Below are 27,515 nucleotides of genomic sequence, written 5' to 3'. Positions count from 1 at the left end.
GCTGTGAAGGCTGAATGGGTTGACATTTAAAAGATACTGCCTCTAAGGATGAACTTGGCAGAATGTCTGAACGCTCAAGATGGAGAGTTCACGAGGATGTGGGTTCAAATCCTGCTGTCAGCCTTTCTCCCAAGTTTGACTGGAAAATCAAAATAAGCGTCAAGTCATTGGGATGAGACAATAAATCGAGGTCCTGTGTACAGCACGCATTTAGTGCACTGGTAAAGAACCCATGGCAATGAGAGTGTTGTCCTCTGGCAAAATTCCGTAGAAGAAATCCACGACTCTTGATAAGCACACAAATTTATAAGCATACACTCAAGGCCTGATTAAGCGCATTGGGTTATGCTGCTGGTCAGGCATCTGCCTAGCAAATGTGGTGTAGCGTATATGGATTTGTCTGAATGCAGTGACACCTCCTTGAGAAACTGAAACTGAAACTGTCTGACACTGCAGAAGGGTTGCTGTGCAGTCCTATTGGACACCTGTTACAGTTGTTTGATGTTATCATGCTTTTACCAGGGATTTTTTTTTTCGGGGTGGGGAAGAGGGTTTGTTGTTCACACAAGTTCCATATTTTTCCATTTAATTCTGAAAATCTTGTTTATTTTCTAATCAAATAATCAATAATTTTTTCCTACCCTACAGGAGACGATAGGAAAAACACTTGCCGTTGTACGAAAGAGCAATGATCAGCCGTCTGAGGAACGCCTGAGAGCTGTAGTTCAGGGACTGAATGATGAGCTGGACGAGGATCAGAAGGTGACGTGTGCTGTTTGTGGATTCATCACTGTTGGTTGCTAATTAATTCAGCATGAGTTAAATGTCATCATTGGTCGTATCTTGTTGGTCATTCACTTAATATCTGTTATTAAACTGATTTTAGACAGAAGAAAAAGAAATGTGTGCATGCACTGTGCATGTGTGGAGTATGAGTATGTGCTTGAACCATGTATGCATACATATGTGACAGCACAGGAAAATTCAGCATGAGAAAGGAAATCTGGGGGATGTAAAGCAAAGTAAAAGAATCAATCAACTATCCATAAAATAAACTGACCAGTAAAAACAGATAACGTCTAATGTCAGAATGCCTACAGGCAATTCGCTAGCGGACATTTGGATAAGCTAGACAAAAACATGTGTGTAAGTTAAGGATGAGGAGTTAAATCTGTTGTTGAAAAATACAGGAATGAACTCTTTATTTTAACACAAGGAAGAATATGTATATTTTGTTACTGTCTGTCTGCATGAGCATACAGTATTCCTGGTGGCTGTATTTTGCTTCTTCTTCTTCTTCTTCTTCTTCGTTCATGGGCTGCAACTCCCACGTTCACTTGTATGTAACCGAGTGGGCTCTTACATCTTTGACCATTTTTATCACGCCTTATAGGCAGCCATACTCTGTTTTCAGGGGAGGAAGGGGGGTATTTTGTTTAAAACCAGCGTTTTGACTTCACAGTGTTCCAGGCATCTGTTTCCACCCCCCACCTTTTTCCTTTTTTCTTAAGCAGATGTATTGAAGCTTATATGGATTAGTCCACACACCTTGACAACTCCTTGAACTTGAAATTGTCATTGTCATAGTGATTGGGGTTTTTTGTGTATTTTGTCACTTCATTTTTGTTTGATGCTTGTATGCATTTTTTTCAAATGATGCTGAATGTTTTACACAAACCTAGGGTAGACGCTCACAGCCACAGCAGCACTTTGGGTTCATGCAGATTTCAGGCATCTGCTCCCCCAGACCCTGTTTTTCTTTTTAACAGGTGTGGTGGAGCAGGTTTGGATCAGTCCACACTCTGTAATGCTTCCTTCAAACATCAGCCCACACTCTGTAATGCTTCCTTCAAACATCAGTCCACACTCTGTAATGCTTCCTTCAAACATCAGTCCACACTGTAATGCTTCCTTCAAACATCAGTCCACACTCTGTAATGCTTCCTTCAAACATCAGCCCACACTCTGTAATGCTTCCTTCAAACATCAGTCCACACTCTGTAATGCTTCCTTCAAACATCAGTCCACACACTGTAATGCTTCCTTCAAACATCAGCCCACACTCTGTAATGCTTCCTTCAAACATCAGTCCACACTCTGTAATGCTTCCTTCAAACATCAGTCCACACTCTGTAATGCTTCCTTCAAACATCAGTCCACACACTGTAATGCTTCCTTCAAACATCAGTCCACACTCTGTAATGCTTCCTTCAAACATCAGTCCACACTCTGTAATGCTTCCTTCAAACTGAAACTGGTCGTTCTCATGGATCAGTCGACACTCTGTAATGCTTCCTTCAAACATCAGTCCACACTCTGTAATGCTTCCTTCAAACTGAAACTGCTCGTTCTCATGGATCAGTCGACACACTGTAATGCTTCCTTCAAACATCAGTCCACACTCTGTAATGCTTCCTTCAAACTGAAACTGGTCGTTCTCATGGATCTGTCCACACACTGTAATGCTTCCTTCAAACATCAGTCCACACACTGTAATGCTTCCTTCAAACTGAAACTGGTCGTTCTCATGGATCTGTCCACACACTGTAATGCTTCCTTCAAACATCAGTCCACACTCTGTAATGCTTCCTTCAAACTGAAACTGGTCGTTCTCATGGATCAGTCGACACACTGTAATGCTTCCTTCAAACATCAGTCCACACTCTGTAATGCTTCCTTCAGACTGAAACTGGTCGTTCTCATGGATCAGTCGGCACACTGTAATGCTTCCTTCAAACATCAGTCCACACTCTGTAATGCTTCCTTCAAACATCAGTCCACACTCTGTAATGCTTCCTTCAAACTGAAACTGGTCGTTCTCATGGATCAGTCAACACACAATAATGCTTCCTTCAAACTGAAACTGGTCATTCTTATGCTCATCTTTGTATGCATCCCTACTGTCAGAACAAAGTCTTTTGGTCACACACATATCTGCATGTGTGCATGCAGGCATGAGTGCATGCACATGCACACACACGCACACACACACACACATACACACACACACACTCACACTCAAACACCCACACCCACATCCACATCCACACATGCACACACAGAGAGACATACACACATGTGTGTTTGTGTATCTCTCTCTCTCTCTCTCTCTTTTTTTTCTCAAGGCCTGAATAAGCGCGTTGGGTTATGCTGCTGGTCAGGCATCTGCTTGGCAGATGTGGTGTAGTGTATATGGATTTGACCGAACGCAGTGATGCCTCCTTGAGCTACTGATACAGATACTGATACTGATTCTCTCTCTCTCTCTCTCTCTCTATTTATATATATATAGATAGATAGATAGATAGATAGATAGATATAGATATATAATTTTCATATATACATATACATATCTATGTATATTATAGATAGATATATAAATAGATAGATAGATACACACATATTTATGTACACATAGTCAGACATTCCAACTGAACAGGAGTACATACTGTTTGGATGGAAACACCACAACAGAACATATTGTTGAGAGAAGAGGTGAGTTCTGAGGCTATATTTGACAGAGTGAAGGAGTCAGTGTTGAACAGTCGGGGAGCCTGTCGTGTTCTTGGGGCTGGAAAACAATCAGTATACATGTCCGCAGGTCTTAGTTCTCACGAGATGTGTCCTTTGAATTTGCGCTTCAGAAGAAGAGAGGAGCTGGCGAGGGTGGAGCACAGATTTGCATTGAAGCAGTTAGAAAGACACTCTGTTCCTGAAAAGGTCCGAGTGGATAGCTTGGAAACAGAAACAGGCAACCAGTGGAGACACTGAAAGACAGGGGAAACGTGTTCAGACTTGAGAAGCTCTGGAAATGTCTGGGAGTGTTATTCTGAATTCCTATCATTATCAATTTTATTGTTGTTGTTGTTATTGTGATTGTTATTATTATGGTTATCATGATTATTATCGTTATTGTTATTATTGATATTATCATCATTATTATCATATCATCATCATTATTATTATCATTACGCACTAATTTTACTTATTTCTGATGCTGGTGCAAGGTGACAGAATGGTTAAGATGTTCATCTGCCAGTGCAGTATCCCTAAGGGTCTGGGTTCAATTCCCACACTCGTCCTTTCTCCCAAGTTTGACTGGAACATCAAACTGAGCGTCCAGTCATTCAGAAGAGATGATTAACTGTGGTCCCGGGCACAGCTCTTAATTTGGCACACTGGAAAAGACCCCACAGCAACAACAGGGTTGCACTCTGGCAAAATGATGTGGAAGAAATCCACTCTGATAGGTACACAGACATATGTGTCTTCATGTTGTACATTTATTTGCTTATTTATCATCATTGTTGTCTTAGTTATTTATTATTATTATTATTATTATTATTTTATTATTATTATCATTACTACTACCTTTTTATATTATAATTATTATTTATTTATTTATTTATGTAAGCTTATCTATTATTTATTCACCTTTTTTTTCTCAAGGCCTGACTAAGCGCGTTGGGTTATGCTGCTGGTCAGGCATCTGCTTGGCAGATGTGGTGTAGCGTATATGGATTTGTCCGAATGCAGTGACGCCTCCTTGAGCTACTGAAACTGAAACTGATACTGATGTACATACACACAAGAACTGGCCAAGCATGTTGTGCCATGTTACTGGTCAGGCAACTGCCCAGCAGATGTGATTTAGCATATCTGGATTTTTCGGAATGCATTGACACCTCCTAGAGAAAGTGAAAGTGAAAACTGATGCTGGTGACTGTCAGGACGAGGTGGTGAGGACAGTGATGACAGAGATGGAAAAGCCCTCCAGCCAAACGCGGATCAGACGTCGAGGCAGTAACTTGGAGGACACGTATGAGAAAACAGGTACATTGTTCTGCTCTTTGGGTGTGTTTGTGTGTGCTGTGTGTGTGTGTGTGTGTGTGTGAATTGGTTTCAGACAACACAGAGCTGTAACAGTCCGTTTCAGACAAGTAATTACCGTAAAGTTCGGTCTATAAGCTGCGACTTTTTACCCCAGCTTCAACCTCTGCGGCTTATACAATGATGCGGCTTATTTGCGGATTTTAACAATCCCAGGAGTGTCACGTTCTCGTCTATTCTTAGCTGCCCTTCAACTCACCAAAATCATGATTTCTGTCCATGAATTTTTGGATGAGCTTCAGGATAGTGTGCTAACTGTTCACGTTTTATAAATAAAGTCTGCACACATTAAAGCCTTCAGATCAGCATTCAGTTCTACTCTGCTCAAGTGTACACCCTCATTATGCCGAAAAAGTGACGTTATGCCTATGATGCAGCCTTCAAATTGAAGGCGATTGACCTAGCAGACGACAGTGCAAGCGACAAGCCAGCAGCGACCTCCACCTTCATGTTCATGAAGTGAAAGCGAGGCTGAAGTCAGTATAATGTAATTTTAATGTGCATTTACATAGTGCTCACCCTGCGGCTCTGAGTGTCTTTTACAATACATCTAGCATAGATAAGACAGAGGAATGTTGTAAAACTGTTAAGATGCAAACTCACCTGTCCAACCTCACCACTAGCCCCCACCCTCACACACTGGTGTGCATGCTTGCACAGGGTCAGTGCTTTTGAATGTTATCTGAACAAATGTTTTGAGATTATATTAGAAAAACTTTAAAGTTGAACAGTGTCAGATTTTGTGGGAGAGATTCCAAAAAAACCAAGGACTGTAGCGTGCAAATGTTCAGAACCCATAAGACTTGCAACTGTAACGTGGGATCTCTGTGTCAGATGGAAGAATGCAGGTCAGGGTGAGATGGACTGTAAATCTTTACTTGGTCTGGGAAGGTTGGGTGCAGAACCAGATGATAAACCAAGTTCCTATGTGCAGCATGCACTTAGCATAACATGTAAGAGAACCCAAGGCAACAAAAGGGTTGTCCCTGGCAAAATTGTGTAGAAAAATCCAGTTTGCTAGGAAAACAAAAACACTTGAAGGCAGAAAAAATGTGGTGCTGCAATGTGGCGACGCTCTCGCCCTGGGGAGAACAGCCCAAATTTCACACAGAGAAATCTGTTGTGACAGCACAACACAATACAACACAACATGGTACAATACAATATAATACAATACAATACAATACAGTACAGTACAATACAATACAATATATTGTAATGCAGTGAAGTGCAGTGCAGTGCAACACAATGCAATACAAAACAATGCTGCTCAACACAATGCAATACAGTGCAATACAATGCAATGTAATATAATACAATATGATACAGTACCTATATTCCCATGGCACACAGGACAAAACAGCGTGGTGTGTGTGGCTCCATTTCAGACCAGGTGAACACAGTACAAAACAGTGTGGTGTGTGTGGCTCCATTTCAGACCAGGTGAACACAGGACAAAACAGTGTGGTGTGTGTGGCTGCATTTCAGACCAGGTGAACACAGGACAAAACAGCGTGGTGTGTGTGGCTGCATTTCAGACAAGGTGAACACAGGACAAAACAGCGTGGTGTGTGTGGCTGCATTTCAGACCAGGTGAACACAGTACAAAACAGCATGGTGTGTGTGGCTCCATTTCAGACCAGGTGAACACAGGACAAAACAGCGTGGTGTGTGTGGCTGCATTTCAGACCAGGTGAACACAGGACAAAACAGCGTGGTGTGTGTGGCTCCATTTCAGACCAGGTGAACACAGGACAAAACAGCGTGGTGTGTGTGGCTGCATTTCAGACCAGGTGAACACAGGACAAAACAGCGTGGTGTGTGTGGCTCCATTTCAGACCAGGTGAACACAGTGCAAAACAGCATGGTGTGTGTGGCTCCACTTCAGACCAGGTGAACACAGTACAAAACGTGGTGTGTGTGGCTGCATTTCAGACCAGGTGAACACAGTACAAAACGTGGTGTGTGTGGCTGCATTTCAGACCAGGTGAACACAGGACAAAACAGCGTGGTGTGTGTGGCTCCACTTCAGACCAGGTGAACACAGGACAAAACAGTGTGGTGTGTGTGGCTGCATTTCAGACCAGGTGAACACAGGACAAAACAGTGTGGTGTGTGTGGCTCCATTTCAGACCAGGTGAACACAGTGCAAAACAGCATGGTGTGTGTGGCTGCATTTCAGACCAGGTGAACACAGGACAAAACAGCATGGTGTGTGTGGCTCCATTTCAGACCAGGTGAACACAGTACAAAACAGCATGGTGTGTGTGGCTGCATTTCAGACCAGGTGAACACAGGACAAAACAGCATGGTGTGTGTGGCTGCATTTCAGACCAGGTGAACACAGGACAAAACAGTGTGGTGTGTGTGGCTGCATTTCAGACCAGGTGAAAACAGGACAAAACAGCATGGTGTGTGTGGCTCCATTTCAGACCAGGTGAACACAGGACAAAACAGCGTGGTGTGTGTGGCTGCATTTCAGACCAGGTGAACACAGGACAAAACAGCAGGTTGTGTGTGGCTCCATTTCAGACCAGGTGAACACAGGACAAAACAGTGTGGTGTGTGTGGCTCCATTTCAGACCAGGTGAACACAGTGCAAAACAGCATGGTGTGTGTGGCTGCATTTCAGACCAGGTGAACACAGGACAAAACAGCGTGGTGTGTGTGGCTCCATTTCAGACCAGGTGAACACAGTGCAAAACAGCATGGTGTGTGTGGCTCCACTTCAGACCAGGTGAACACAGTACAAAACGTGGTGTGTGTGGCTGCATTTCAGACCAGGTGAACACAGTACAAAACGTGGTGTGTGTGGCTGCATTTCAGACCAGGTGAACACAGGACAAAACAGCGTGGTGTGTGTGGCTCCACTTCAGACCAGGTGAACACAGGACAAAACAGTGTGGTGTGTGTGGCTGCATTTCAGACAAGGTGAACACAGGACAAAACAGCAGGTTGTGTGTGGCTCCATTTCAGACCAGGTGAACACAGGACAAAACAGCATGGTGTGTGTGGCTCCATTTCAGACCAGGTGAACACAGGACAAAACAGCATGTTGTGTGGCTGCATTTCAGACCAGGTGAACACAGGACAAAACAGCGTGGTGTGTGTGGCTCCATTTCAGACCAGGTGAACACAGGACAAAACAGCGTGGTGTGTGTGGCTCCATTTCAGACCAGGTGAACACAGGACAAAACAGTGTGGTGTGTGTGGCTCCATTTCAGACCAGGTGAACACAGGACAAAACAGCATGTTGTGTGGCTGCATTTCAGACCAGGTGAACACAGGACAAAACAGCGTGGTGTGTGTGGCTCCATTTCAGACCAGGTGAACACAGGACAAAACAGCGTGGTGTGTGTGGCTCCATTTCAGACCAGGTGAATGCTGGGGAGATGCTGCCCCTAGGGACTCGAGTGGTGCGGGGACCTGACTGGCACTGGAACAAACAGGACGGTGGTGGACCCGGAACTGTCATCGCCCACAGCAACAAAACTGATGGTCAGGAAAAACATAAAGAAAGAGAGAAAGACAGTTTTTTTTTCTTCTTTTAATTCCTTCCTTTTTGTTCTCTTTTGCTCTGCTGCATCTGTACTCTTGTTTTTCTTTCTTTTTTTTCTATTAGATAATATTTTTCCATAGTGCAAAGAACATACAGAAAAAGAAGAACCCCAAAACAGACAATCACACACAGAGAATCAAGTAGGTTTTCTATGAATACAAGTACATGAAAAAGAGAGAAAGTCATTTGTAAATAGATGTTGGTGACAGTGTTTGAATTATTGTTATCAGAATCCACATGCAAGATAATTGTGTGAAGCAAATGACATGTACAACACAATATAACACTTACTTGTTGAATTTTTTTTTGCTTTTGATTACTAAAAAGGATCCAAAAAGAAACAAAAGGAGCAAGGGTTTTCTGTGAGCAGTTTTGTTTTTCCTGAGAATTTAGTTTGTCTGAAATTTAAAAAAAACTGTATGCTTTTCTGTTTTATATCTATGGGATAGAAGTACTTTAAATATAAACAAACGAGGTTGATTGTTATCCCATTTACAAATGTAGGTTTTGGTCACTAGAATAATAAAATCAAATACCATGTCAGTTTTGGCATTTCCATTATATCCAAAGAAAATGGTTCTTTTCAGTTTATCTCAGATTTGATATTAACTCATAAGTTTCATTGAATATATTCTGGATACGTTTCCAAACTTGGTAGTAGTTATTGATTTGGAAACAGTTCTAACTTGAAACAATTTGATTGAATAATCTGGATACAGTTTTAACATGAAACAATTTGATTGAATAATCTGGATACAGTTTTAACATGAAACAGTTTCTTTTGTGAACTTTATTAAATTCCTCTTCTTCTTCTTTTTTTATTCAGATACGGTCTATGTATTTTGGGATTTCACAAATTCTTACAACTCCTATCAGTATGGCCCGAAGTCAGGCTACGACGTCTGGAAAACAGACGATCACCCTCGATTCATGGAAGGCCAGGAGATAGAAATTGGGATGACAGTGCAAAAAGGTATGGCACGTAAAACTGTGTGGCAGTGGGGTTTTCGGGGTGGTACAGAGTTTGCTTTTGTGTGTTCCTAAAAGATTGTTACCCAATACGTATTCATGTCCAAAGTCAGTATTCTTGTTTTGTAACTTGTTTTCTGCAGTCAGACAGCCACTATTAAGACTCCACTAAATGTTTAACACTTGCAGTATTGTGTAGGACACTTTCTTATATGTGTCTATCTATCTGTATATCTGTCTTTCTGTCTGTCTTTCTATCTATCTCTCTATCTATCTAGACAGATAGACAGACAGGCAGACAAAGAAAGAAAGAAAGATAGATAGATAGATAGATAAATAGCATGTGTGTGTATCTTTCTTTGATTTGACATCTTTTCATTTTGAGTGATAGACGTGTATGTGTGTGCTTTGTCACTGACTCGGGCTGTTGTCTTGCATGTAATTGTTCCATTTTGTGCTGGTGTTGGTAATTTGTGCACCCTGTTTCCTCTTGTTGACGTCGATTGCCATTTCACTGGACCCTGCACTGTGGAGGTACAACATGCGATGAATACCAATTATCATTGTTAGTGTTATTATTATGATTAGTATCATCATTGTCATTATTATTATTGTTAGTATTATTATTGTTATTATCATCATCATCATCATTATTATCATCATTATTATTATTGTTGTTGTTCTTATCATTATCATCATCATCATCATCATCATCAGTAATAGTAGCAGTAGTAGTAGCAGCTGCAGCAGGAATAGCAGTAGCAGGAGTAGTAGTAGTCAGTATCATTAGTAGTTGTAGTAGTGGCAGTAGTGGTATCATACTCACTGTTATCATTATGATTGTTACTGTTATCATGATCACTGTCATCATCATCATCATCATCATTATGGTGGAATGGCTTCACAGGCCCTGACTGGAGCTGTCAGCACGTGGACAGTCTGAGCCACGTGCGTACCGGCATCGTCATCAGGAAGTCTAGATCCAAGAGAAAACTCATGGTGAGTGTGAACACACACTGACAGAGAAACAGGCAAATTAATTAATGTTGTTATTTATATTTACATTGTTGTAGGTTACTACTTGTTGATATGCATATACATATTCACCCCCCCCCCTCCCCGACCATGACATCTCATTCAATACACACCACAATCTCTTTAGACTTTTTTTTTTATAATAATCTACCTTCCCTCTGATACGTAACATGAACACTTTTTTACACTAATATTCACATGCACTCCCTTTCCTTTATCCACTACTTGACTCCTTTCCGTCTAAAAACACTTATAGTGAATAGACGTTAAACTGAAGATAAAAACAGGCAAACATATGGATGTGTGTGTGTGTGTGTGTGTGCATGTTCGTAAACATAAACACACTCACCCCCCCCCCCCCCCGCCCCCCCGCAACCTCCTCCTCTTCCCTGACTCCCTACACATATACACACGTACACATGTACAGACACACCTACACACACACACATACTTTATACTGAATGTGTTATTAACAATTCCAATATGTTATTTGTTATTGCAGAAGGTTTGCTGCATAGTCCTATAGGACATTTGTTATAGATGTTATATTTGTTTGATGTTGGCGTTTATAACGTTTCCATTTTTCCTAGCGTTGTCTCTCCCTATTCACCCTCCACACATACACACACTTTTACCCCTCCCCCTCTCACAGCCCCTACCCCCACGTTTTTTTGTGTGTTTTTTTATTTATTTTTTTATTTTTTAATTCATTTTTTTTTTCTTCGTCTAATATCACTTCAAGTGGAAAGACGTTAAACTGAAGACAACAACAACACACACACATCTACACACACACACACACACACACACATCTACACACACACACATCTACACACTCACCTACACACAGTCTTTTTATTTTGTGCCTCAGAACTTCAGACATTTTGTTTTCTGTATTTCAGTGATGATGAATGTGATGACAATGCTTCAGAGTGATTCATTTAGGTTTGTGACCACCTGACAAGGCTGCACTCTCAGGATATTTCCCGGCATCAGTTTCAGTTTCAGTTTCAGTAGCTCAAGGAGACGTCACTGCGTTCGGACAAACCATATACGCTACACCACATCTGCCAAGCAGATGCCTGACCAGCAGCGTAACCCAACGCGCTTAGTCAGGCCTTGAGAAAAAAACAACAACAAACAAACAACAAAAAAAAAAAAAAAACAAAAAAAAAAACCGGGGGAATAAATAATAGATAAGCTTACATAAATAAATAAATAAATGAATAATAATTATAATATAGAAAAAGGTAGTAGTAATAATAATAGTAATACTAATAAAATGATAATAATTATAAATAAAAAAAATAAATAAGTAAATAAATAAGACAACAATGGTGATAAATAAGCGAATAAATGTAAAACATGAAGACACACATTCACACATACACCCACACATGCATAACAGAAATGCACCAAACATGGCATCAGCCAGGCATGAGAGGTACAGACACTTGCAGTGTTGGTCAGGAAATTTGAGTAACACTCACAAAGACGCACCCAAGAAGTGGATAAACCGTGACTATGTATCTGAGCCGGCCCGTAGCACTCTCAGCTCTATAGCCAGCCACAGACCAGTAGCTGGTCATCATGTTTTTCTATCACTGTCCTCTTTACCGGGCTTTTCCTTATCTTCCTGTCATCTCTTCCTTTCATAATTTATTTCTTGCAAGTCGACTCACCTATATATATATATATATATATATATATATATATATAATTTTTTTTTTTTTTTCAAAAATTCTTGTTTGGGGGTTGTTCTTTCTGAACTCCACAATTAGGCATTCTTACGATGTTTTATTCCTTTTTGTACATAGGATGTGTGAGTTAACTATGACATTGAAAACTGATTTTTCTGCATCCTGTTTCACTGTATGGGATAGTCTACATTTATGTTTTATGTTTTCAAACACGTTGTGATCAGGGTTTTTTTTTTTTTTATAATATTATGTTTATATACCCCTTCATGTCCTGCCTTGGACCATTTATGAATAAAGCATACTGAGTTTTGAGACAAACATATTTTTCTGTCCAGTTTCAGTTTCTCAAGGAGGCGTCACTACATTGGGACAAATCCATACATGCAACACCACATCTGCTCGGCAGAAATCTGACCAGCAACATATAGTCCAACATGCCTAGTCAGGCGTTGAACACACGCAGATATATATTTATATACCTATCAGAGTGGATTTCTTCCACATGAATTTGCCATAGGAACACTTATTTTGCCATAGGTTTGTTTTATCAGTGCTGCCAAGTGCTTGCTGCACACAGGACCTTGGTTTATCATCTCATCTAAGTGACTAGACGCTCAGTTTGATTTTCCAGTCAAACTAGGGAGAACGGGCAAGGGGTGGGGGGGGGGGGGGACTCAAACCCAGACTCTCATGGACTCTGTGTTGGCTGATAAACGTCTTAACCATTCTGCCACCTTCCTCCACTTTGCACTCTTGTTTCGTTGCACAGGCTAGTCAACATTTATGTGTGATGTTTTGACACACGAAGTGGCGAAGAGGTTCCATGATAATGTGGCCTGTCTGTGAAGAAGCCGTCCTGAGTCATGAGACCAAGTCATGTCGTCTGTCCAGGTGCGGTGGAACAACGCAGAGTTTCAGGTTGTGCGATGGGGCGCCGAGGACAAGTTTGACGTCATGTTCTGGTAAATTACAGCCTTTCCACATTTACTATGTCTTTTACTGTCATGAGGACAAGTATGATGTCATGTTCTGGTAACCGACAGCCTTTCCATGTCTTTTACTGTCATGAGGACAATTATGATGTCATGTTCTGGTAACCGACAGCCTTTCCATGTCTTTTACTGTCATGAGGACAATTATGATGTCATGTTCTGGTAACCGACAGCCTTTCCATGTCTTTTACTGTCATGAGGACAATTATAATGTCATGTTCTAGTAACCGACAGCCTTTCCATGTCTTTTATTGTCATGAGGACAATTATGATGTCATGTTCTGGTAACCGACAGCCTTTCCATGTCTTTTACTGTCATGAGGACAATTATAATGTCATGTTCTGGTAACCGACAGCCTTTCCATGTCTTTTATTGTCATGAGGACAATTATAATGTCATGTTCTGGTAACCAACAGCCTTTCCATGTCTTTTACTGTCATGAGGACAATTATGATGTCATGTTCTGGTAACCAACAGCCTTTCCATGTCTTTTACTGTCATGAGGACAATTATGATGTCGTGTTCTGGTAACCGACAGCCTTTCCATGTCTTTTACTGTCATGAGGACAATTATGATGTCATGTTCTGGTAACCGACAGCCTTTCCATGTCTTTTACTGTCATGAGGACAATTATAATGTCATGTTCTGGTAACCGACAGCCTTTCCATGTCTTTTACTGTCATGAGGACAATTATGATGTCATGTTCTGGTAACTGACAGTCTTTCCATGTCTTTTACTGTCATGAGGACAATTATGATGTCATGTTCTGGTAACTGACAGTCTTTCCATGTCTTTTACTGTCATCAGGACAAGTATGACATATATATTAAATCAAATCAAAATGTTTGTGACATTTTATATTCATTTTCATATGTATTTTATTGACACCATGCGTGTGCCTCTGTTTTATCTTCAGTTTAACGTCTATTCACTATAAGTGTTTTTAGACGGAAAGGAGTAAAGAAGTGGATAAAGGAAAGGGAATGCATGTGAATATTAGTGTAAAAAAAAAAAAAAAAAAAAAAAAAATTCATGTTATGTAACAGAGGAAAAGTATATTATAAGAAAGAGGTCTAAAGAGATTGTGGTGTGTATTGAATGAGGTGTCATGGGAAGGAGAATATGTATATGCATATCAACAAGTATTAACCTATAACAATGTAAATATAAATAACAACATTAATTATAACACATCAAAGGAGGATACCAACTGGACTGGAGTTTAAAATTTCCGAAAACATTCTAAGCAATGAATAATCATTCAAAATCTTTTCAGTGGCTAATGAAATATTGGAAGAAAAGTCATCAACTACATCTTTAGGAATTAACGGTCTTATGCTCGGACAATGAATGAGTAGATGACTTACAGTTATTTGCTTACCGCATATACATTTTATATTTTTAGAAAATTTTGTACGAAAGGCATTTAAACGAATTCTATACATTAGACTTGTAATTTGTCTTGAATGTGCTGCTGGTGTCAAATTTAGAAAATGTTTGGGATTAGCTGCATTCTTTGTGTTTACACAACATTGGTAATATTGATTATTTGAATCTATAAGTAATTTCTTAAATCGATTTCTAGAGACATTTTCTATACAACTAATGTATTCATGTAGATCTAACTGGATGTCAAGTTGTACTGCGCCTTCGAAATTACGTGCTGCCTCTGTGTGTGTGTGTATGTGTGTATGTTTGTGTGTGTTTGTGAGTGTATGTTTGTGTGTGTATGTGTGTGTGTGTGTATGTTTGTGTGTGTGTGTGTCAGTGTTTGTGTGTGTGTATCTGTCTGTCTGTCTGTCTGTGTATATTTGTGTGTGTGTATGTGTCTGTCTGTATGTGCGTGCATGTGTGTGTGTTTGTGTGTGTGTGTGTGTGTGTGTGTATGTTTGTTTGTGTTTGTGTGTGTGTGTGTATGTTTGTGTGTGTATGTGTTTGTGTGTGTGTGTGTGTGCGTATGTTTGTGTGTGTGTGTGTGTGTGTGTGTATCTGTCTGTCTGTCTGTGTATATTTGTGTGTCTGTCTGTCTGTGTGTGTGTGTATGTTTGTGTGTGTATGTGCGTGCGTGCGTGTGTGTGTGTGTGTGTGTGTATGTTTGTTTGTGTATGTGTGTGTGTGTGTGTGTGTGTGTTCTGTGTGTGTGTGTGTGTGTGTGTGTGAAAACAGTGATCCAACAGACATTCCCCAGCCAGCAGCACTGGAGTACCAGAGTGCCAACACCACAGCTTCCCCAGCAGGTCATTACCACCCACTTTGTTGTCATCTGCTTTCTGTACATGAAAAGAAAAGAACAGTTTTTTGTCAGTCATGACACTGATCTTGCTGGATTCTGCTTTGCACTTTATCTTCTTTCACCATTGGACTGACTTTTTTGACTCACTTGTGTAAACAAAGTGAGTCTATGTTTTAACCCGGTGTTCAGTTGTCTGTGTGTGTGTCTGTGTCTGTGTGTCCGTGCTAAACTTTAACATTGCCATTTTCTCTGCAAATACTTTGTCAGTTGACACCAAATTAGGCATAAAAATAGGAAAAATTCAGTTCTTTCCAGTCATCTTGTTTAAAACAATATTGCACCTCTGGGATGGGCACAAAAAAAAAAAATAATGAAGCCTAATTATATGCAAACTGCATTTACTGTTATATTTATATTTTTTGTATTCTCTAAACTTGGCACTTTGATCTGATATTCTGACCCAACAACAAGAGCAGTCATTATTATCATTTTTTGTTCAAACAGGAACTTCTTTTGCTAAGCATGGAAGTTTTATTTATTTTGCAAACGTTTTGGTGCAGATAGTAAAAAAGGGAAATTACTCTAATTAATGCTAGGGGACTTAATTTGCTTTAAACTGATCTTTCTCATCTTAAACATTACATTTTGAAATTATACTCAGTACATAAAAAGCTTGTGTGTTTTACTCTCAGTCACAAGTGAGTCTTGAAGGCCTTGCCTCTCTTGTTTCTTTTTTTTTTTTTAAATTCGCTTTTTATGCAATGGTTACTTTGTTATGCGTTTCTCCTTATAGGTTTTCCATATGCAACAGTGTTGCCTTCTGCTCTTCAGTTTTACAGTTTCTCACTGTGACAGGGTTACGGCCACTGTTGTGGTCCTTGGGAAGGGCTTCCACTATTCTTTCTTTTTTTCCACATGTCCAGCAGTGATGAGGAAAAGTTAGATGGTGATGTGAAGGAAGTTCTGGTGGTGATGTGAAGGAAGTTCTGATGGTGATGTGAAGGGAGTTCTGATGGTGATGTGAAGGGAGTTCTGATGGTGATGTGAAGGGATGGTGATGTGAAGGAAGTTCTGGTGGTGATGTGAAGGAAGTTCTGATGGTGATGTGAAGGAAGTTCTGGTGGTGATGTGAAGGAAGTTCTGGTGGTGATGTGAAGGAAGTTCTGATGGTGATGTGAAGGAAGTTCTGATGGTGATGTGAAGGAAGTTCTGATGGTGATGTGAAGGGAGTTCTGATGGTGATGTGAAGGGAGTTCTGATGGTGATGTGAAGGGAGTTCTGGTGATGATGTGAAGGAAGTTCTGATGGTGATGTGAAGGAAGTTCTGATGGTGATGTGAAGGAAGTTCTGATGGTGATGTGAAGGGAACTGTATGATAGAAAGGAACAGACTTCCGCTTTGATTTGTCTCTGCACAAGATTTAGTGCTACATGAATACTATGTAGTAGTAGTAGTAGTAGTAGTAGTAGTACTTCTTTGAGACAAGAAGTTTGCTCCACTCATGCTTGTGTGCATATTTGTGCATGTTTGTGTGTGTGTTTATGTGTGTTTATTTATTTATTGAGACATCTTGCTATAGTGAATATTCTTGAAGCTCTATGCTTGTATGTGTGGGTGTGTATGTATGTGTGTGTGTGTGATTGTGTATGTATGTGTGTATATATATGTGTGTGCATTTGTGCATGTGTGTTTTTTTGCATACATTTTTGTGTGTGTGCATACCTGCAAATGTGCATGCTCACATCTTTCCGCCTTTGACATGTAGGTAACATTTTATTCATTTCAGAACTTTTTTTTTTTTTTAACGAATTTCAATAACAGGCCCAACCCTCACAGCCAGCACCCCCCCCCTCCGCCCCCCACTCACCTCCCTTCCCCCAAACTCCTCCCTCTGCTGTCTGTGTGAAGGTTCATTTCAAGGAGGCGTGTGAAGGTTCATTTCAAGGAGGCGTGTCACAAGGTGTGGCTCATCCATGTTTGCTGTGCTACATAGATCTGCTTTGGGTGAATAAATAATAATTTAAAAAAATAAAAAGCCGGAGCAGAATCTTGACCGTCGCTTACATCCAGTTTCAGTTTGGCAGGGAGTGGTCACTGCATTCAGGACGTATCCATATACACTGCACCACATCTGCTATGCAGATGCCTGACCAGCAGCACAACTGAACATGCTAGTCAGGTCTTGAGTTCATGCACCTATATTTGTGTACCTATCAGAGAGAAATTCTTCCACAGAATTTTGCCAGAGGACAACATTTTGTGTTGCCATGAGTTCTTTTTTTCATTGTGGCCAGTACCTGCTGTGCACGGAACCTCAGTTTATCGTCTCTTCTGAATGACTGGACGCTCAGTTTGATTTTCCAGTCAAACTTGGGAGAAAGGGTGAGACAGGGATTCGAACCCAAACCCTCATTTGTATTTCTTTTCATCACAACAGATTTCTCTCTGTGAAATTTGGGCTGCTCTCCCCAGGGAGAGCGCGTTGCTACACTACAGCGCCACCCTTTTTTTTTGTATTTTTTCCTGCGTGCAGTTTTTTTTGTTTTTCCTGTCGAAGTGGATTTTTCTACAGAATTTTGCCAGGAACAACCCTTTTGTTGCCGTGGGTTCTTTTACGTGCGCTAAGTGCATGCTGCACACGGGACCTCGGTTTATCGTCTCATCCGAATGACTAGCGTCCAGACCACCACTCAAGGTCTAATGGAGGGGGAGAAAATATCGGCGGCTGAGCCGTGATTCGAACCAGCACCCTCAGATTCTCTCGCTTCCTAGGCGGACGCGTTACCTCTAGGCCATCACTCCACTCATGGACACCTTATTGGCAGATAAGCATCTTAAACATCATGCCACCTTCCTCCTTTGGGGATGGGGGAAGAGGGGGGGGGGCAGATGCCTGGCCTTTGCATGAACCCAGCTTCGGTGTGCAGATGACAGGCCAGACGTGTCCAGCAACAAGACGCCCTGCCCTACGGCCGATGCTCCAGAGTTTGAAAACGGCCAATGGCAGTGGAGGGACGAGCACATGAACTGGAATGACTATTCACCGCAAGACAGCGCACACATAGAAAAAAGCTACAAGAGACGGTCCAGCACTACCTGCATCATCGTCAGGGAAGGAAAAAAGTAAGATGGTGATAGTAGTAGTAGTAGTAATGATAATGAATAATAATGATAATAACATAGATGGTGATAGTAGTAGTAGTAGTAGTAATGATAATGAATAATAATGATAATAACAGTCATAAAGAAGATGAAGATGATGATAATAATGAAATGATATTGATAGTAATGATAATAATAATATCAGTGAAATTAGTATTGACAATAATGACATGATTGGTGTAGTGCCTTTCCATGACACATGCTCAGTGATTTAGTGTTGCTGTCCAATGTGAAAACTGACATCTCCGCACCAAAATGAAAACATACATTCTTGTCCCAGCACTGAGACCCAGTCACACACTCAAACACTGATTTACATATGTGAGGCAGCATGCGAAACCCCGGCTAAAATCACAGCGAACTATCCTCAGCTAAGAATGATAATGATGATATTAATAAGGATGGATACTTACATAGCACACTAACCAGAAATCTACTCTAAGTGCCTTACCAAAACACTTCTGTTTGCAAAACACATTACATCAAACGCTACGTTCACACACCAAATTGTGACTGACAGACTACACACACACACACACACACACACACACACACATGCATACGCACACACACACACACACACTGCATACATACTTTTTAACATACATAGCAGCTGCCCTCCACACACATGTATACATAGGCACACACAAACACACGCATGCACAGATGCACACACAGAGACAAACACACAGACTTTTTTTTTTTACGTCTAATATCACTTCAAGTGGAAAGACGTTAAACTGAAGACAACAACAACACAGACTTGCGCAAGCACACACACACACACACACACACACACACACAATCAAACATATGAACACACACAAATATACATTTATACACATGCATGTGTATGTGTACACATACATATGAAAAGCCAAGCACACCATAAGCAAAGGAGTAGACCTGCCACAACTAAACGTATTGCTGGGGGAAGAGGTTGAGTTTTGAGACCATATTTGAAAGAGGCACGGGAGTCAGAATGACAGAGGTTATCAGGAGCTTGTTCCACGTCTTTGGCGATTGAAAAGAAAATGATCTGTGTCCACAGGTCTTCTGATGTGAGGTATACTGAGAAGTTGAGTATCAGAGGAAGAACGGAGCTGGCGAGACAGGCTATAGATATGGAGGAGTTCAGAAAGATACTTTGGGCCAGATTCATTGACTGCAGAAAAAGTCAGAGTGGATAGTTTATAGTCTGCTTGATCAGAAACAGGCAACCAGTGGAGAGACTGAAGGAGAGGAGAAACATGATCAAATTTAGAAGCTCTGCAAATGACTTTGGCAGTGTTATTCTGAATTTGTTGAAGTCTGTCTAACAGATATTTGGGAAGGCCAGCCAAAAGAGAATTGCAGTAATCCAGTCTTGAGAGAATTTGCTGTGCACAAAAACATTTCATTAGGGTGAAAGTAATGAAAATTGGTATTTTTACGTATTTTACATTTTAGAAGTCTTATCTTTTCTGTCAGTATTTTAGCATAAAACTGCCTGAAATCGTAGTATTTCTGTTTTCAGATGCATGTGCTGTTGGTACTGCTGCACACATTCATCACTTTATCAAGCTGACTGGAATTATAAAAACTGAACATCCTGCCTGCAGTCAGTGTGAAAATCACTATTACGGAACACACTTGAATTGCAGTTAGATAACGCTACAGCAATAATATCTTAAGTTGCAATGTTCAGTGCATTTGACTCCAGGCTTTTCTGAAATTATGTCAGCTGATGATGTGGCAGTACACATAATGACTGTTGATATTCTGACCTGGGATCTAAAGCCAAAGTTCAAAAGGTTTATGCAGGGAATATTCTTCATTCAAACAGAAATGCAGCTTTGTTTCTCGTTTGAACATTCACCGTCACCATTAACTGCTCTCTCCTGGCATGACGTCACTCATCCACACGCCATTCTTGACTGACTTTGAGTACAGAAGTAAAATATGAATTTTCCCGCGCCTTTTTGATATAAAAATTGATAGTTTACTTGATTCTGAATCTTTTGACACCAAACACATTTGCATGATAATTCTTGTTCGAAAGTTACAAGCATGCAACTTTTTTTTTTTCATGAGTCGATTTCTCCGTTTTTTTCTTTTCAGGCACACCAACCTTGAAAGAATTATAGAAAAAAAAGATTATGACAGATAGATCAGTTCTGTTTTTTTATGTCAGTGCATGGTTTTTAAACTTTCTGAAATCAGTAATTTACTGTTGTTATATGTGATTTGCTGATAACTGAACACATTATTATTAGTGTTAAGCTGTTAATGAATACTTGTTTGTTTGTTATTTAGTGATTTACTGATGACTGAACACTGGTTATTATTAGTGATTTACTAATGACTGAACACTGGTTATTATTAGTGATTTACTGATGACTGAACACTGGTTATTATTAGTGATTTACTGATCACTGAACACTGGATATTATTAGTGATTTACTGACGACTGAACACTGGTTATTATTAGTGATTTACTGATGACTGGACACTGGTTATTATTAGTAATTTACTGATGACTGAACACTGGTTATTATTAGTGATTTACTGATGACTGAACACTGGTTATTATTAGTGATTTACTGATGACTGAACACTGGTTATTATTAGTGATTTACTGATGACTGAACACTGGTTTACTGATGACTGAACACTGGTTATCATTAGTAATTTACTGATGACTGAACACTGAACACTGGTTATTATTAGTAATTTACTGATGACTAAACACTGGTTATTATTAGTAATTTACTGATCACTGAACACTGGTTATCATTAGTAATTTACTGATGACTGAACACTGGACACTGGTTATTATTAGTAATTTACTGATGACTGAACACTGGTTATTATTAGTAATTTGCTGATGACTGAACACTGGTTATTATTAGTAATTTACTGACGACTGAACACTGGTTATTATTAGTGATTTGCTGACGACTGAACACTGGTTATTATTAGTAATTTACTGATGACTGAACACTGGTTATTATTAGTGATTTACTGATGACTGAACACTGGTTATTATTAGTGATTTACTGATGACTGAACACTGGTTATTATTAGTAATTTACTTATGACTGAACACTGAACACTGGTTATTATTAGTAATTTACTTATGACTGAACACTGGTTATTATTTGTGATTAGCTGATGACTGAACACTGGTTATTATTAGTAATTTACTGATTACTGAACACTGGTTATTATTAGTAATTTACTGATGACTGAACACTGGTTATTATTAGTAATTTACTGATGACTGAACACTGGTCATTATTAGTAATTTGCTGATGACTGAACACTTGTTATTATTAGTAATTTACTGATGACTGAACACTGGTTATTATTATTAGTAATTTACTGACGACTGAACACTGGTTATTATTGGTAATTTACTGATGACTGAACACTGGTTATTATTAGTGATTTACTGATGACTGAACACTGGTTATTATTATTAGTAATTTACTGATGACTGAACACAGGTCATTATTAGTAATTTACTGATGACTGAACACTGGTTATTATTAGTAATTTACTGATGACTGAACACTGGTTATTATTAGTAATTTACTGATGACTGAACACTGGTTATTATTAGTAATTTACTGATGACTGAACACTGGACACTGGTTATTATTAGTAATTTACTGATGACTGAACACTGAACACTGGTTATTATTAGTAATTTACTGATGACTGAACACTGGTTATTATTAGTAATTTACTGATGACTGAACACTGGTTTTCATTAGTAATTTACTGATGACTGAACACTGGTTATTATTATTAGTAATTTACTGATGACTGAACACAGGTCATTATTAGTAATTTACTGATGACTGAACACTGGTTATTATTAGTAATTTACTGATGACTGAACACTGGTTATTATTAGTAATTTACTGATGACTGAACACTGGTTATTATTAGTAATTTACTGATGACTGGACACTGGTTATTATTAGTAATTTACTGATTACTGAACACTGGTTATTATTAGTAATTTACTGATGACTGAACACTGGTTATTATTAGTAATTTACTGATGACTGAACACTGGACACTGGTTATTATTAGTAATTTACTGATGACTGAACACTGGTTATTATTATTAGTAATTTACTGATCACTGAACACAGGTCATTATTAGTAATTTACTGATGACTGAACACTGGTTATTATTAGTAATTTACTGATGACTGAACACTGGTTATTATTATTAGTAATTTACTGACGACTGAACACTGGTTATTATTGGTAATTTACTGATGACTGAACACTGGTTATCATTAGTAATTTACTGATGACTGAACACTGAACACTGGTTATTATTAGTAATTTACTGATGACTGAACACTGGTTATTATTAGTAATTTACTTATGACTGAACACTGAACACTGGTTATTATTAGTAATTTACTTATGACTGAACACTGGTTATTATTTGTGATTAGCTGATGACTGAACACTGGTTATTATTAGTAATTTACTGATTACTGAACACTGGTTATTATTAGTAATTTACTGATGACTGAACACTGGTTATTATTAGTAATTTACTGATGACTGAACACTGGTTATTATTATTAGTAATTTACTGACGACTGAACACTGGTTATTATTGGTAATTTACTGATGACTGAACACTGGTTATTATTAGTAATTTACTGATGACTGAACACTGGTTATTATTAGTAATTTACTGATGACTGAACACTGGACACTGGTTATTATTAGTAATTTACTGATTACTGAACACTGGTTATTATTAGTAATTTACTGATGACTGAACACTGGTTATTATTAGTAATTTACTGATGACTGAACACTGGACACTGGTTATTATTAGTAATTTACTGATGACTGAACACTGGTTATTATTATTAGTAATTTACTGATCACTGAACACAGGTCATTATTAGTAATTTACTGATGACTGAACACTGGTTATTATTAGTAATTTACTGATGACTGAACACTGGTTATTATTAGTAATTTACTGATGACTGAACACTGGTTATTATTAGTAATTTACTGATGACTGAACACTGGTTATTATTAGTAATTTACTGATGACTGAACACTGGACACTGGTTATTATTAGTAATTTACTGATGACTGAACACTGGTTATTATTAGTAATTTACTGATGACTGAACACTGGACACTGGTTATTATTAGTGATTTGCTGATGACTGAACACTGGTTATCATTAGTAATTTACTGATGACTGAACACTGGACACTGGTTATTATTAGTAATTTACTGATGACTGAACACTGGTTATTATTAGTAATTTACTGATGACTGAACACTGGTTATTATTAGTAATTTACTGATGACTGAACACTGGACACTGGTTATTATTAGTGATTTGCTGATGACTGAACACTGGTTATTATTAGTAATTTACTGATGACTGAACACTGGTTATTATTAGTGATTTACTGATGACTGAACACTGGTTATTATTAGTGATTTACTGATGACTCAACACTGGTTATTATTAGTGATTTACTGACGACTGAACACTGGTTATTATTAGTGATTTTGCTGAGAACTGAACACTGGTTATTATTAGTGATTTACTGTTAACTGAGTACTGATTATTGATTTATTGATAACTGAATACTTGAAGTGTATTTATTGTTTGTGATTTACTGATAACTAAATACTGTCCTAGCTGATGGCTGTAATGAGCTATGGGACGTTTAGTCCTTGATTTACATAAAACCGAGTTTCACATATCTTTCATCTTTTTCTTTTTCAGCCGGCGTATCATGTTCCGTCGCATGACAGAGAAAATCGTGGATGGTGGGACGGAATGTTCCGTGCGGAGGATTCCAGTGTAGCTTGACTACGGAGATGTGTGACACTGACTGTGAAAAAGTGAACACCACCAAAGTGATTCTGCGGCAGTGCAGGGCCACCTCTGTTGTGTGTACTGCAATGCAGATTTGATCACAGTTTGCTGGATTAGAGTGACCCTACGAAGTTACTGCCAAGAACTAAGATAAAGAGTTCCTGGGATTGTCAAGAATTGCGATAAAACATTTCCTATGACACTCCAGAATTCAGATAAAACCGTCCCTTTCACCCCCAGAATTCAGATAAAAGTCTCTTTCACCCCCAGAATTCAGAAGAAACAGTCCTTTTCACCCCCAGAATTCAGATAAAACAGTCCCTTTCACCCCCAGAATTCAGATAAAACAGTCCTTTCACCCCCAGAATTCAGATAAAACAGTCCTTTCACCCCCAGAATTCAGATAAAACAGTCCCTTTCACCCCCAGAATTCAGATAAAACAGTCCCTTTCACCCCCAGAATTCAGATAAAACAGTCCCTTTCACCCCCAGAATTCAGATAAAACAGTCCTTTCACCCCCAGAATTCAGATAAAACCGTCCCTTTCACCCCCAGAATTCAGATAAAACAGTCCTTTCACCCCCAGAATTCAGATAAAACAGTCCTTTCACCCCCAGAATTCAGATAAAACAGTCCCTTTCACCACAGAATTCAGATAAAACAGTCCTATGGACCCCCAGAATTCAGATAAAACAGTCCTTTCACCCCCAGAATTCAGATGAAACAGTCCTTTCACCCCCAGAATTCAGATAAAACAGTCCCTTTCACCACAGAATTCAGATAAAACAGTCCCTTTCACCCCAGAATTCAGATAAAACAGTCCCTGGGACTCTAAGAATGTGAAACCTTTGCAGAAGCCCTGCTTCAGAGCTCCACGTACTGAACTACAGCGATGCAGCAGCAATGTTCCAGACACTGGAACAGAAAGACAGCAGCTCACGTCTGATTACTGCCTTGAAAGACTTGACTTTACAGGCAAAAGCCAACAAGTTGTTGAACTCAGCTCTATGCTCATCATGTGTTTTTTTATGACACTGTGAGAGAAAGATGGAAGGAATGAGTGAGAAAAAAGATAGAGAGGGATCTCTATCTCTCTCTCTCTCTCTCTCTCTATATATATATATATATGTGTGTGTGCGTGTGTGTGTTTATTTGAGTGTATTTCTTCTTTCTTTCTTTCTTTTTTGCGTTTGTGGTCTGCAACTCCCATTTTCACTTGTTCCCACATGTCATGGGCTTTTTCTCGTGTTGTAGTGTATCATGTGCCTGTGGTTTACAGTGTCACTTGTGCATGCACACTGTCACTTGTATGTATGACAGTCAGATGTGTCCGACAGTGACCATCAGTACAGGCAGCTGCTGTCCTCGCTGCTCTCATGTCCGGGATAGAATTGGATTATAATTGAGAGTGCCTTGCCCAAGTTACATCCCCACTCTCTCGGCCAAGAGGGTTTTAGGACAGTTGGCGTTGGGATGGTTCCCAAAGGCCAACTAGACCCCAAGGCTGCAGCACTAAGAGCCAGTGCAAACTTGCCTCCGAGTCTGAGGGTCATAGTCCTTCTCAAAAGACTAAGCTGTGAATGACTTCCCATTGCATTGTAGAAACCATTGATAAAACAGGCCTCACTTTGCTGTTGGCCCAACTGTGAGTGTATGTCAGTCTGTGATATCAGCCAAGCGTTGAGGCCACTGTCACTGATCCTTTCTTTTCTCCATCCTCTCAACACCCCTCTTACGTTACTGTCTTCAGTGTGGCCACTGGAATGGTGTGGGTCTGAGTTGTCCTCGCTTCTCTCCCACCTCTTTCTCCCTCCTTATGCCCCCCTCCCCCATACACCCCCTCCCCACCATCCCTTCCTGCCTGTCTCTCTCCTTTGGTTTTACTGCTACTTTATGAATTGAGCAGCATGTTTGGTGTATAAAGTGTGTTGTACCGACATATTGTTCGCAGTTACTTTTATTCAGTGATTTGCCAGCTGTTGAAAAAGTGTTGAAGCACTTCCAGCAGTGTTGTATGAAGGCACAGAGATTATATGCACAGCAGCTGTGTGGAGTGTTTTGGTTAGCTGCTCCTGGAGTCAGTTTTGAGGCTTGACCTATTTATTTATGTTAGGTAATGATGATGAAATTAAGTTGAACAGGTAGATTGAATCTGAATGTTGAGGATTTTTCTTTGTGTGTGTGTGTGTGTGTGCATGCGCTCATATGGATTGCTTCAGCTAATTGTTTATGAAAGACAGATCTTACTCGTTTTTGATTCCCATGTTATGTGGTTGTTTTTCTTTATGGCACTTTGACCAAAGTGGAGCTTTGTTCGGTCAAAGTGAGAAATGCATAATGCACTGCTGCTGAGTCATGTCAGTGGTGTTCAGTAGTGCCTGTTCTGATTCCACACACGCACACACTAAGCCCCGTACTGATGACAATTGCTTTGTCGTGGAGCAAGACAAAATGAGTGTCCTCCGAAGAGCAGAGATCACCACCACGTCCCTCCAACAATGGTGCCCTCTGAATCTGTCGACACCAAGGACCTTGACAGGACTCACCTGACGCTTTAAGGGAGATTGAAACAAAGGTCACCATGACAGCAGGGCATTAAAGGCCACACAAACATTTCACAGTGCTGATTGAACCACTTCCATATTCATGAGAATAATATGTTTCAACATCTGGAAAGTGGGAAGCAAGACCCCATTTCGACATGGCGTTGTGTCCTTGGGGAAGGCATTTTACTCTGGTTTTCCTCACTCCATCCAGGTTTGAATGGGTACCCGACTTGACGATGGTTTTCTTCACTCCATCCAGGTTTGAATGGGTACCCGACTTGACGATGGTTTTCCTCACTCCATCCAGGTTTGGATGGGTACCCGACTTGACGATGGTTTTCTTCACTCCATCCAGGTTTGGATGGGTACCCGACTTGACGATGGTTTTCCTCACTCCATCCAGGTTTGGATGGGTACCTGACTTGATGGTTTTCTTCACTCCATCCAGGTTTGAATGGGTACCCAATTTGACAATGGTTTTCTTCACTCCATGCAGGTTTGGATGGGTACCCGATTTGACGATGGTTTTCCTCACTCCGTGCAGGTTTGGATGGGTA

General features: G+C 39.8%; 1 protein-coding gene across 3 annotated transcripts in view; it reads left to right on the top strand.

Annotated features, from left to right (window-relative positions):
• LOC143298528 (uncharacterized) overlaps window positions 1-26,569 on the top strand; it is a 63,888-nt gene extending 37,319 nt beyond the window's left edge. For all 3 annotated transcript variants that reach the window (XM_076611383.1, XM_076611382.1, XM_076611384.1), the window contains 9 exons: window positions 649-762; window positions 4,731-4,833; window positions 8,263-8,388; window positions 9,276-9,422; window positions 10,326-10,417; window positions 13,045-13,115; window positions 15,315-15,385; window positions 18,309-18,504; window positions 24,320-26,569. In XM_076611383.1, coding sequence (XP_076467498.1) covers window positions 649-762; window positions 4,731-4,833; window positions 8,263-8,388; window positions 9,276-9,422; window positions 10,326-10,417; window positions 13,045-13,115; window positions 15,315-15,385; window positions 18,309-18,504; window positions 24,320-24,401 — 1,002 coding nt within the window. In that variant the 3' untranslated portion in view covers window positions 24,402-26,569. The remainder of the gene's footprint in view (window positions 1-648; window positions 763-4,730; window positions 4,834-8,262; window positions 8,389-9,275; window positions 9,423-10,325; window positions 10,418-13,044; window positions 13,116-15,314; window positions 15,386-18,308; window positions 18,505-24,319) is intronic.
• The last annotated feature ends 946 nt before the right edge of the window (window positions 26,570-27,515 follow it).

This window comes from Babylonia areolata, chromosome 24 (assembly GCF_041734735.1).
Source record: "Babylonia areolata isolate BAREFJ2019XMU chromosome 24, ASM4173473v1, whole genome shotgun sequence".
Lineage (NCBI taxonomy): Eukaryota > Metazoa > Mollusca > Gastropoda > Neogastropoda > Buccinidae > Babylonia > Babylonia areolata.
The sequence above is the reverse complement of the archived record's forward strand: the minus strand, read 5'-3'. Positions and strand labels throughout refer to the sequence as shown.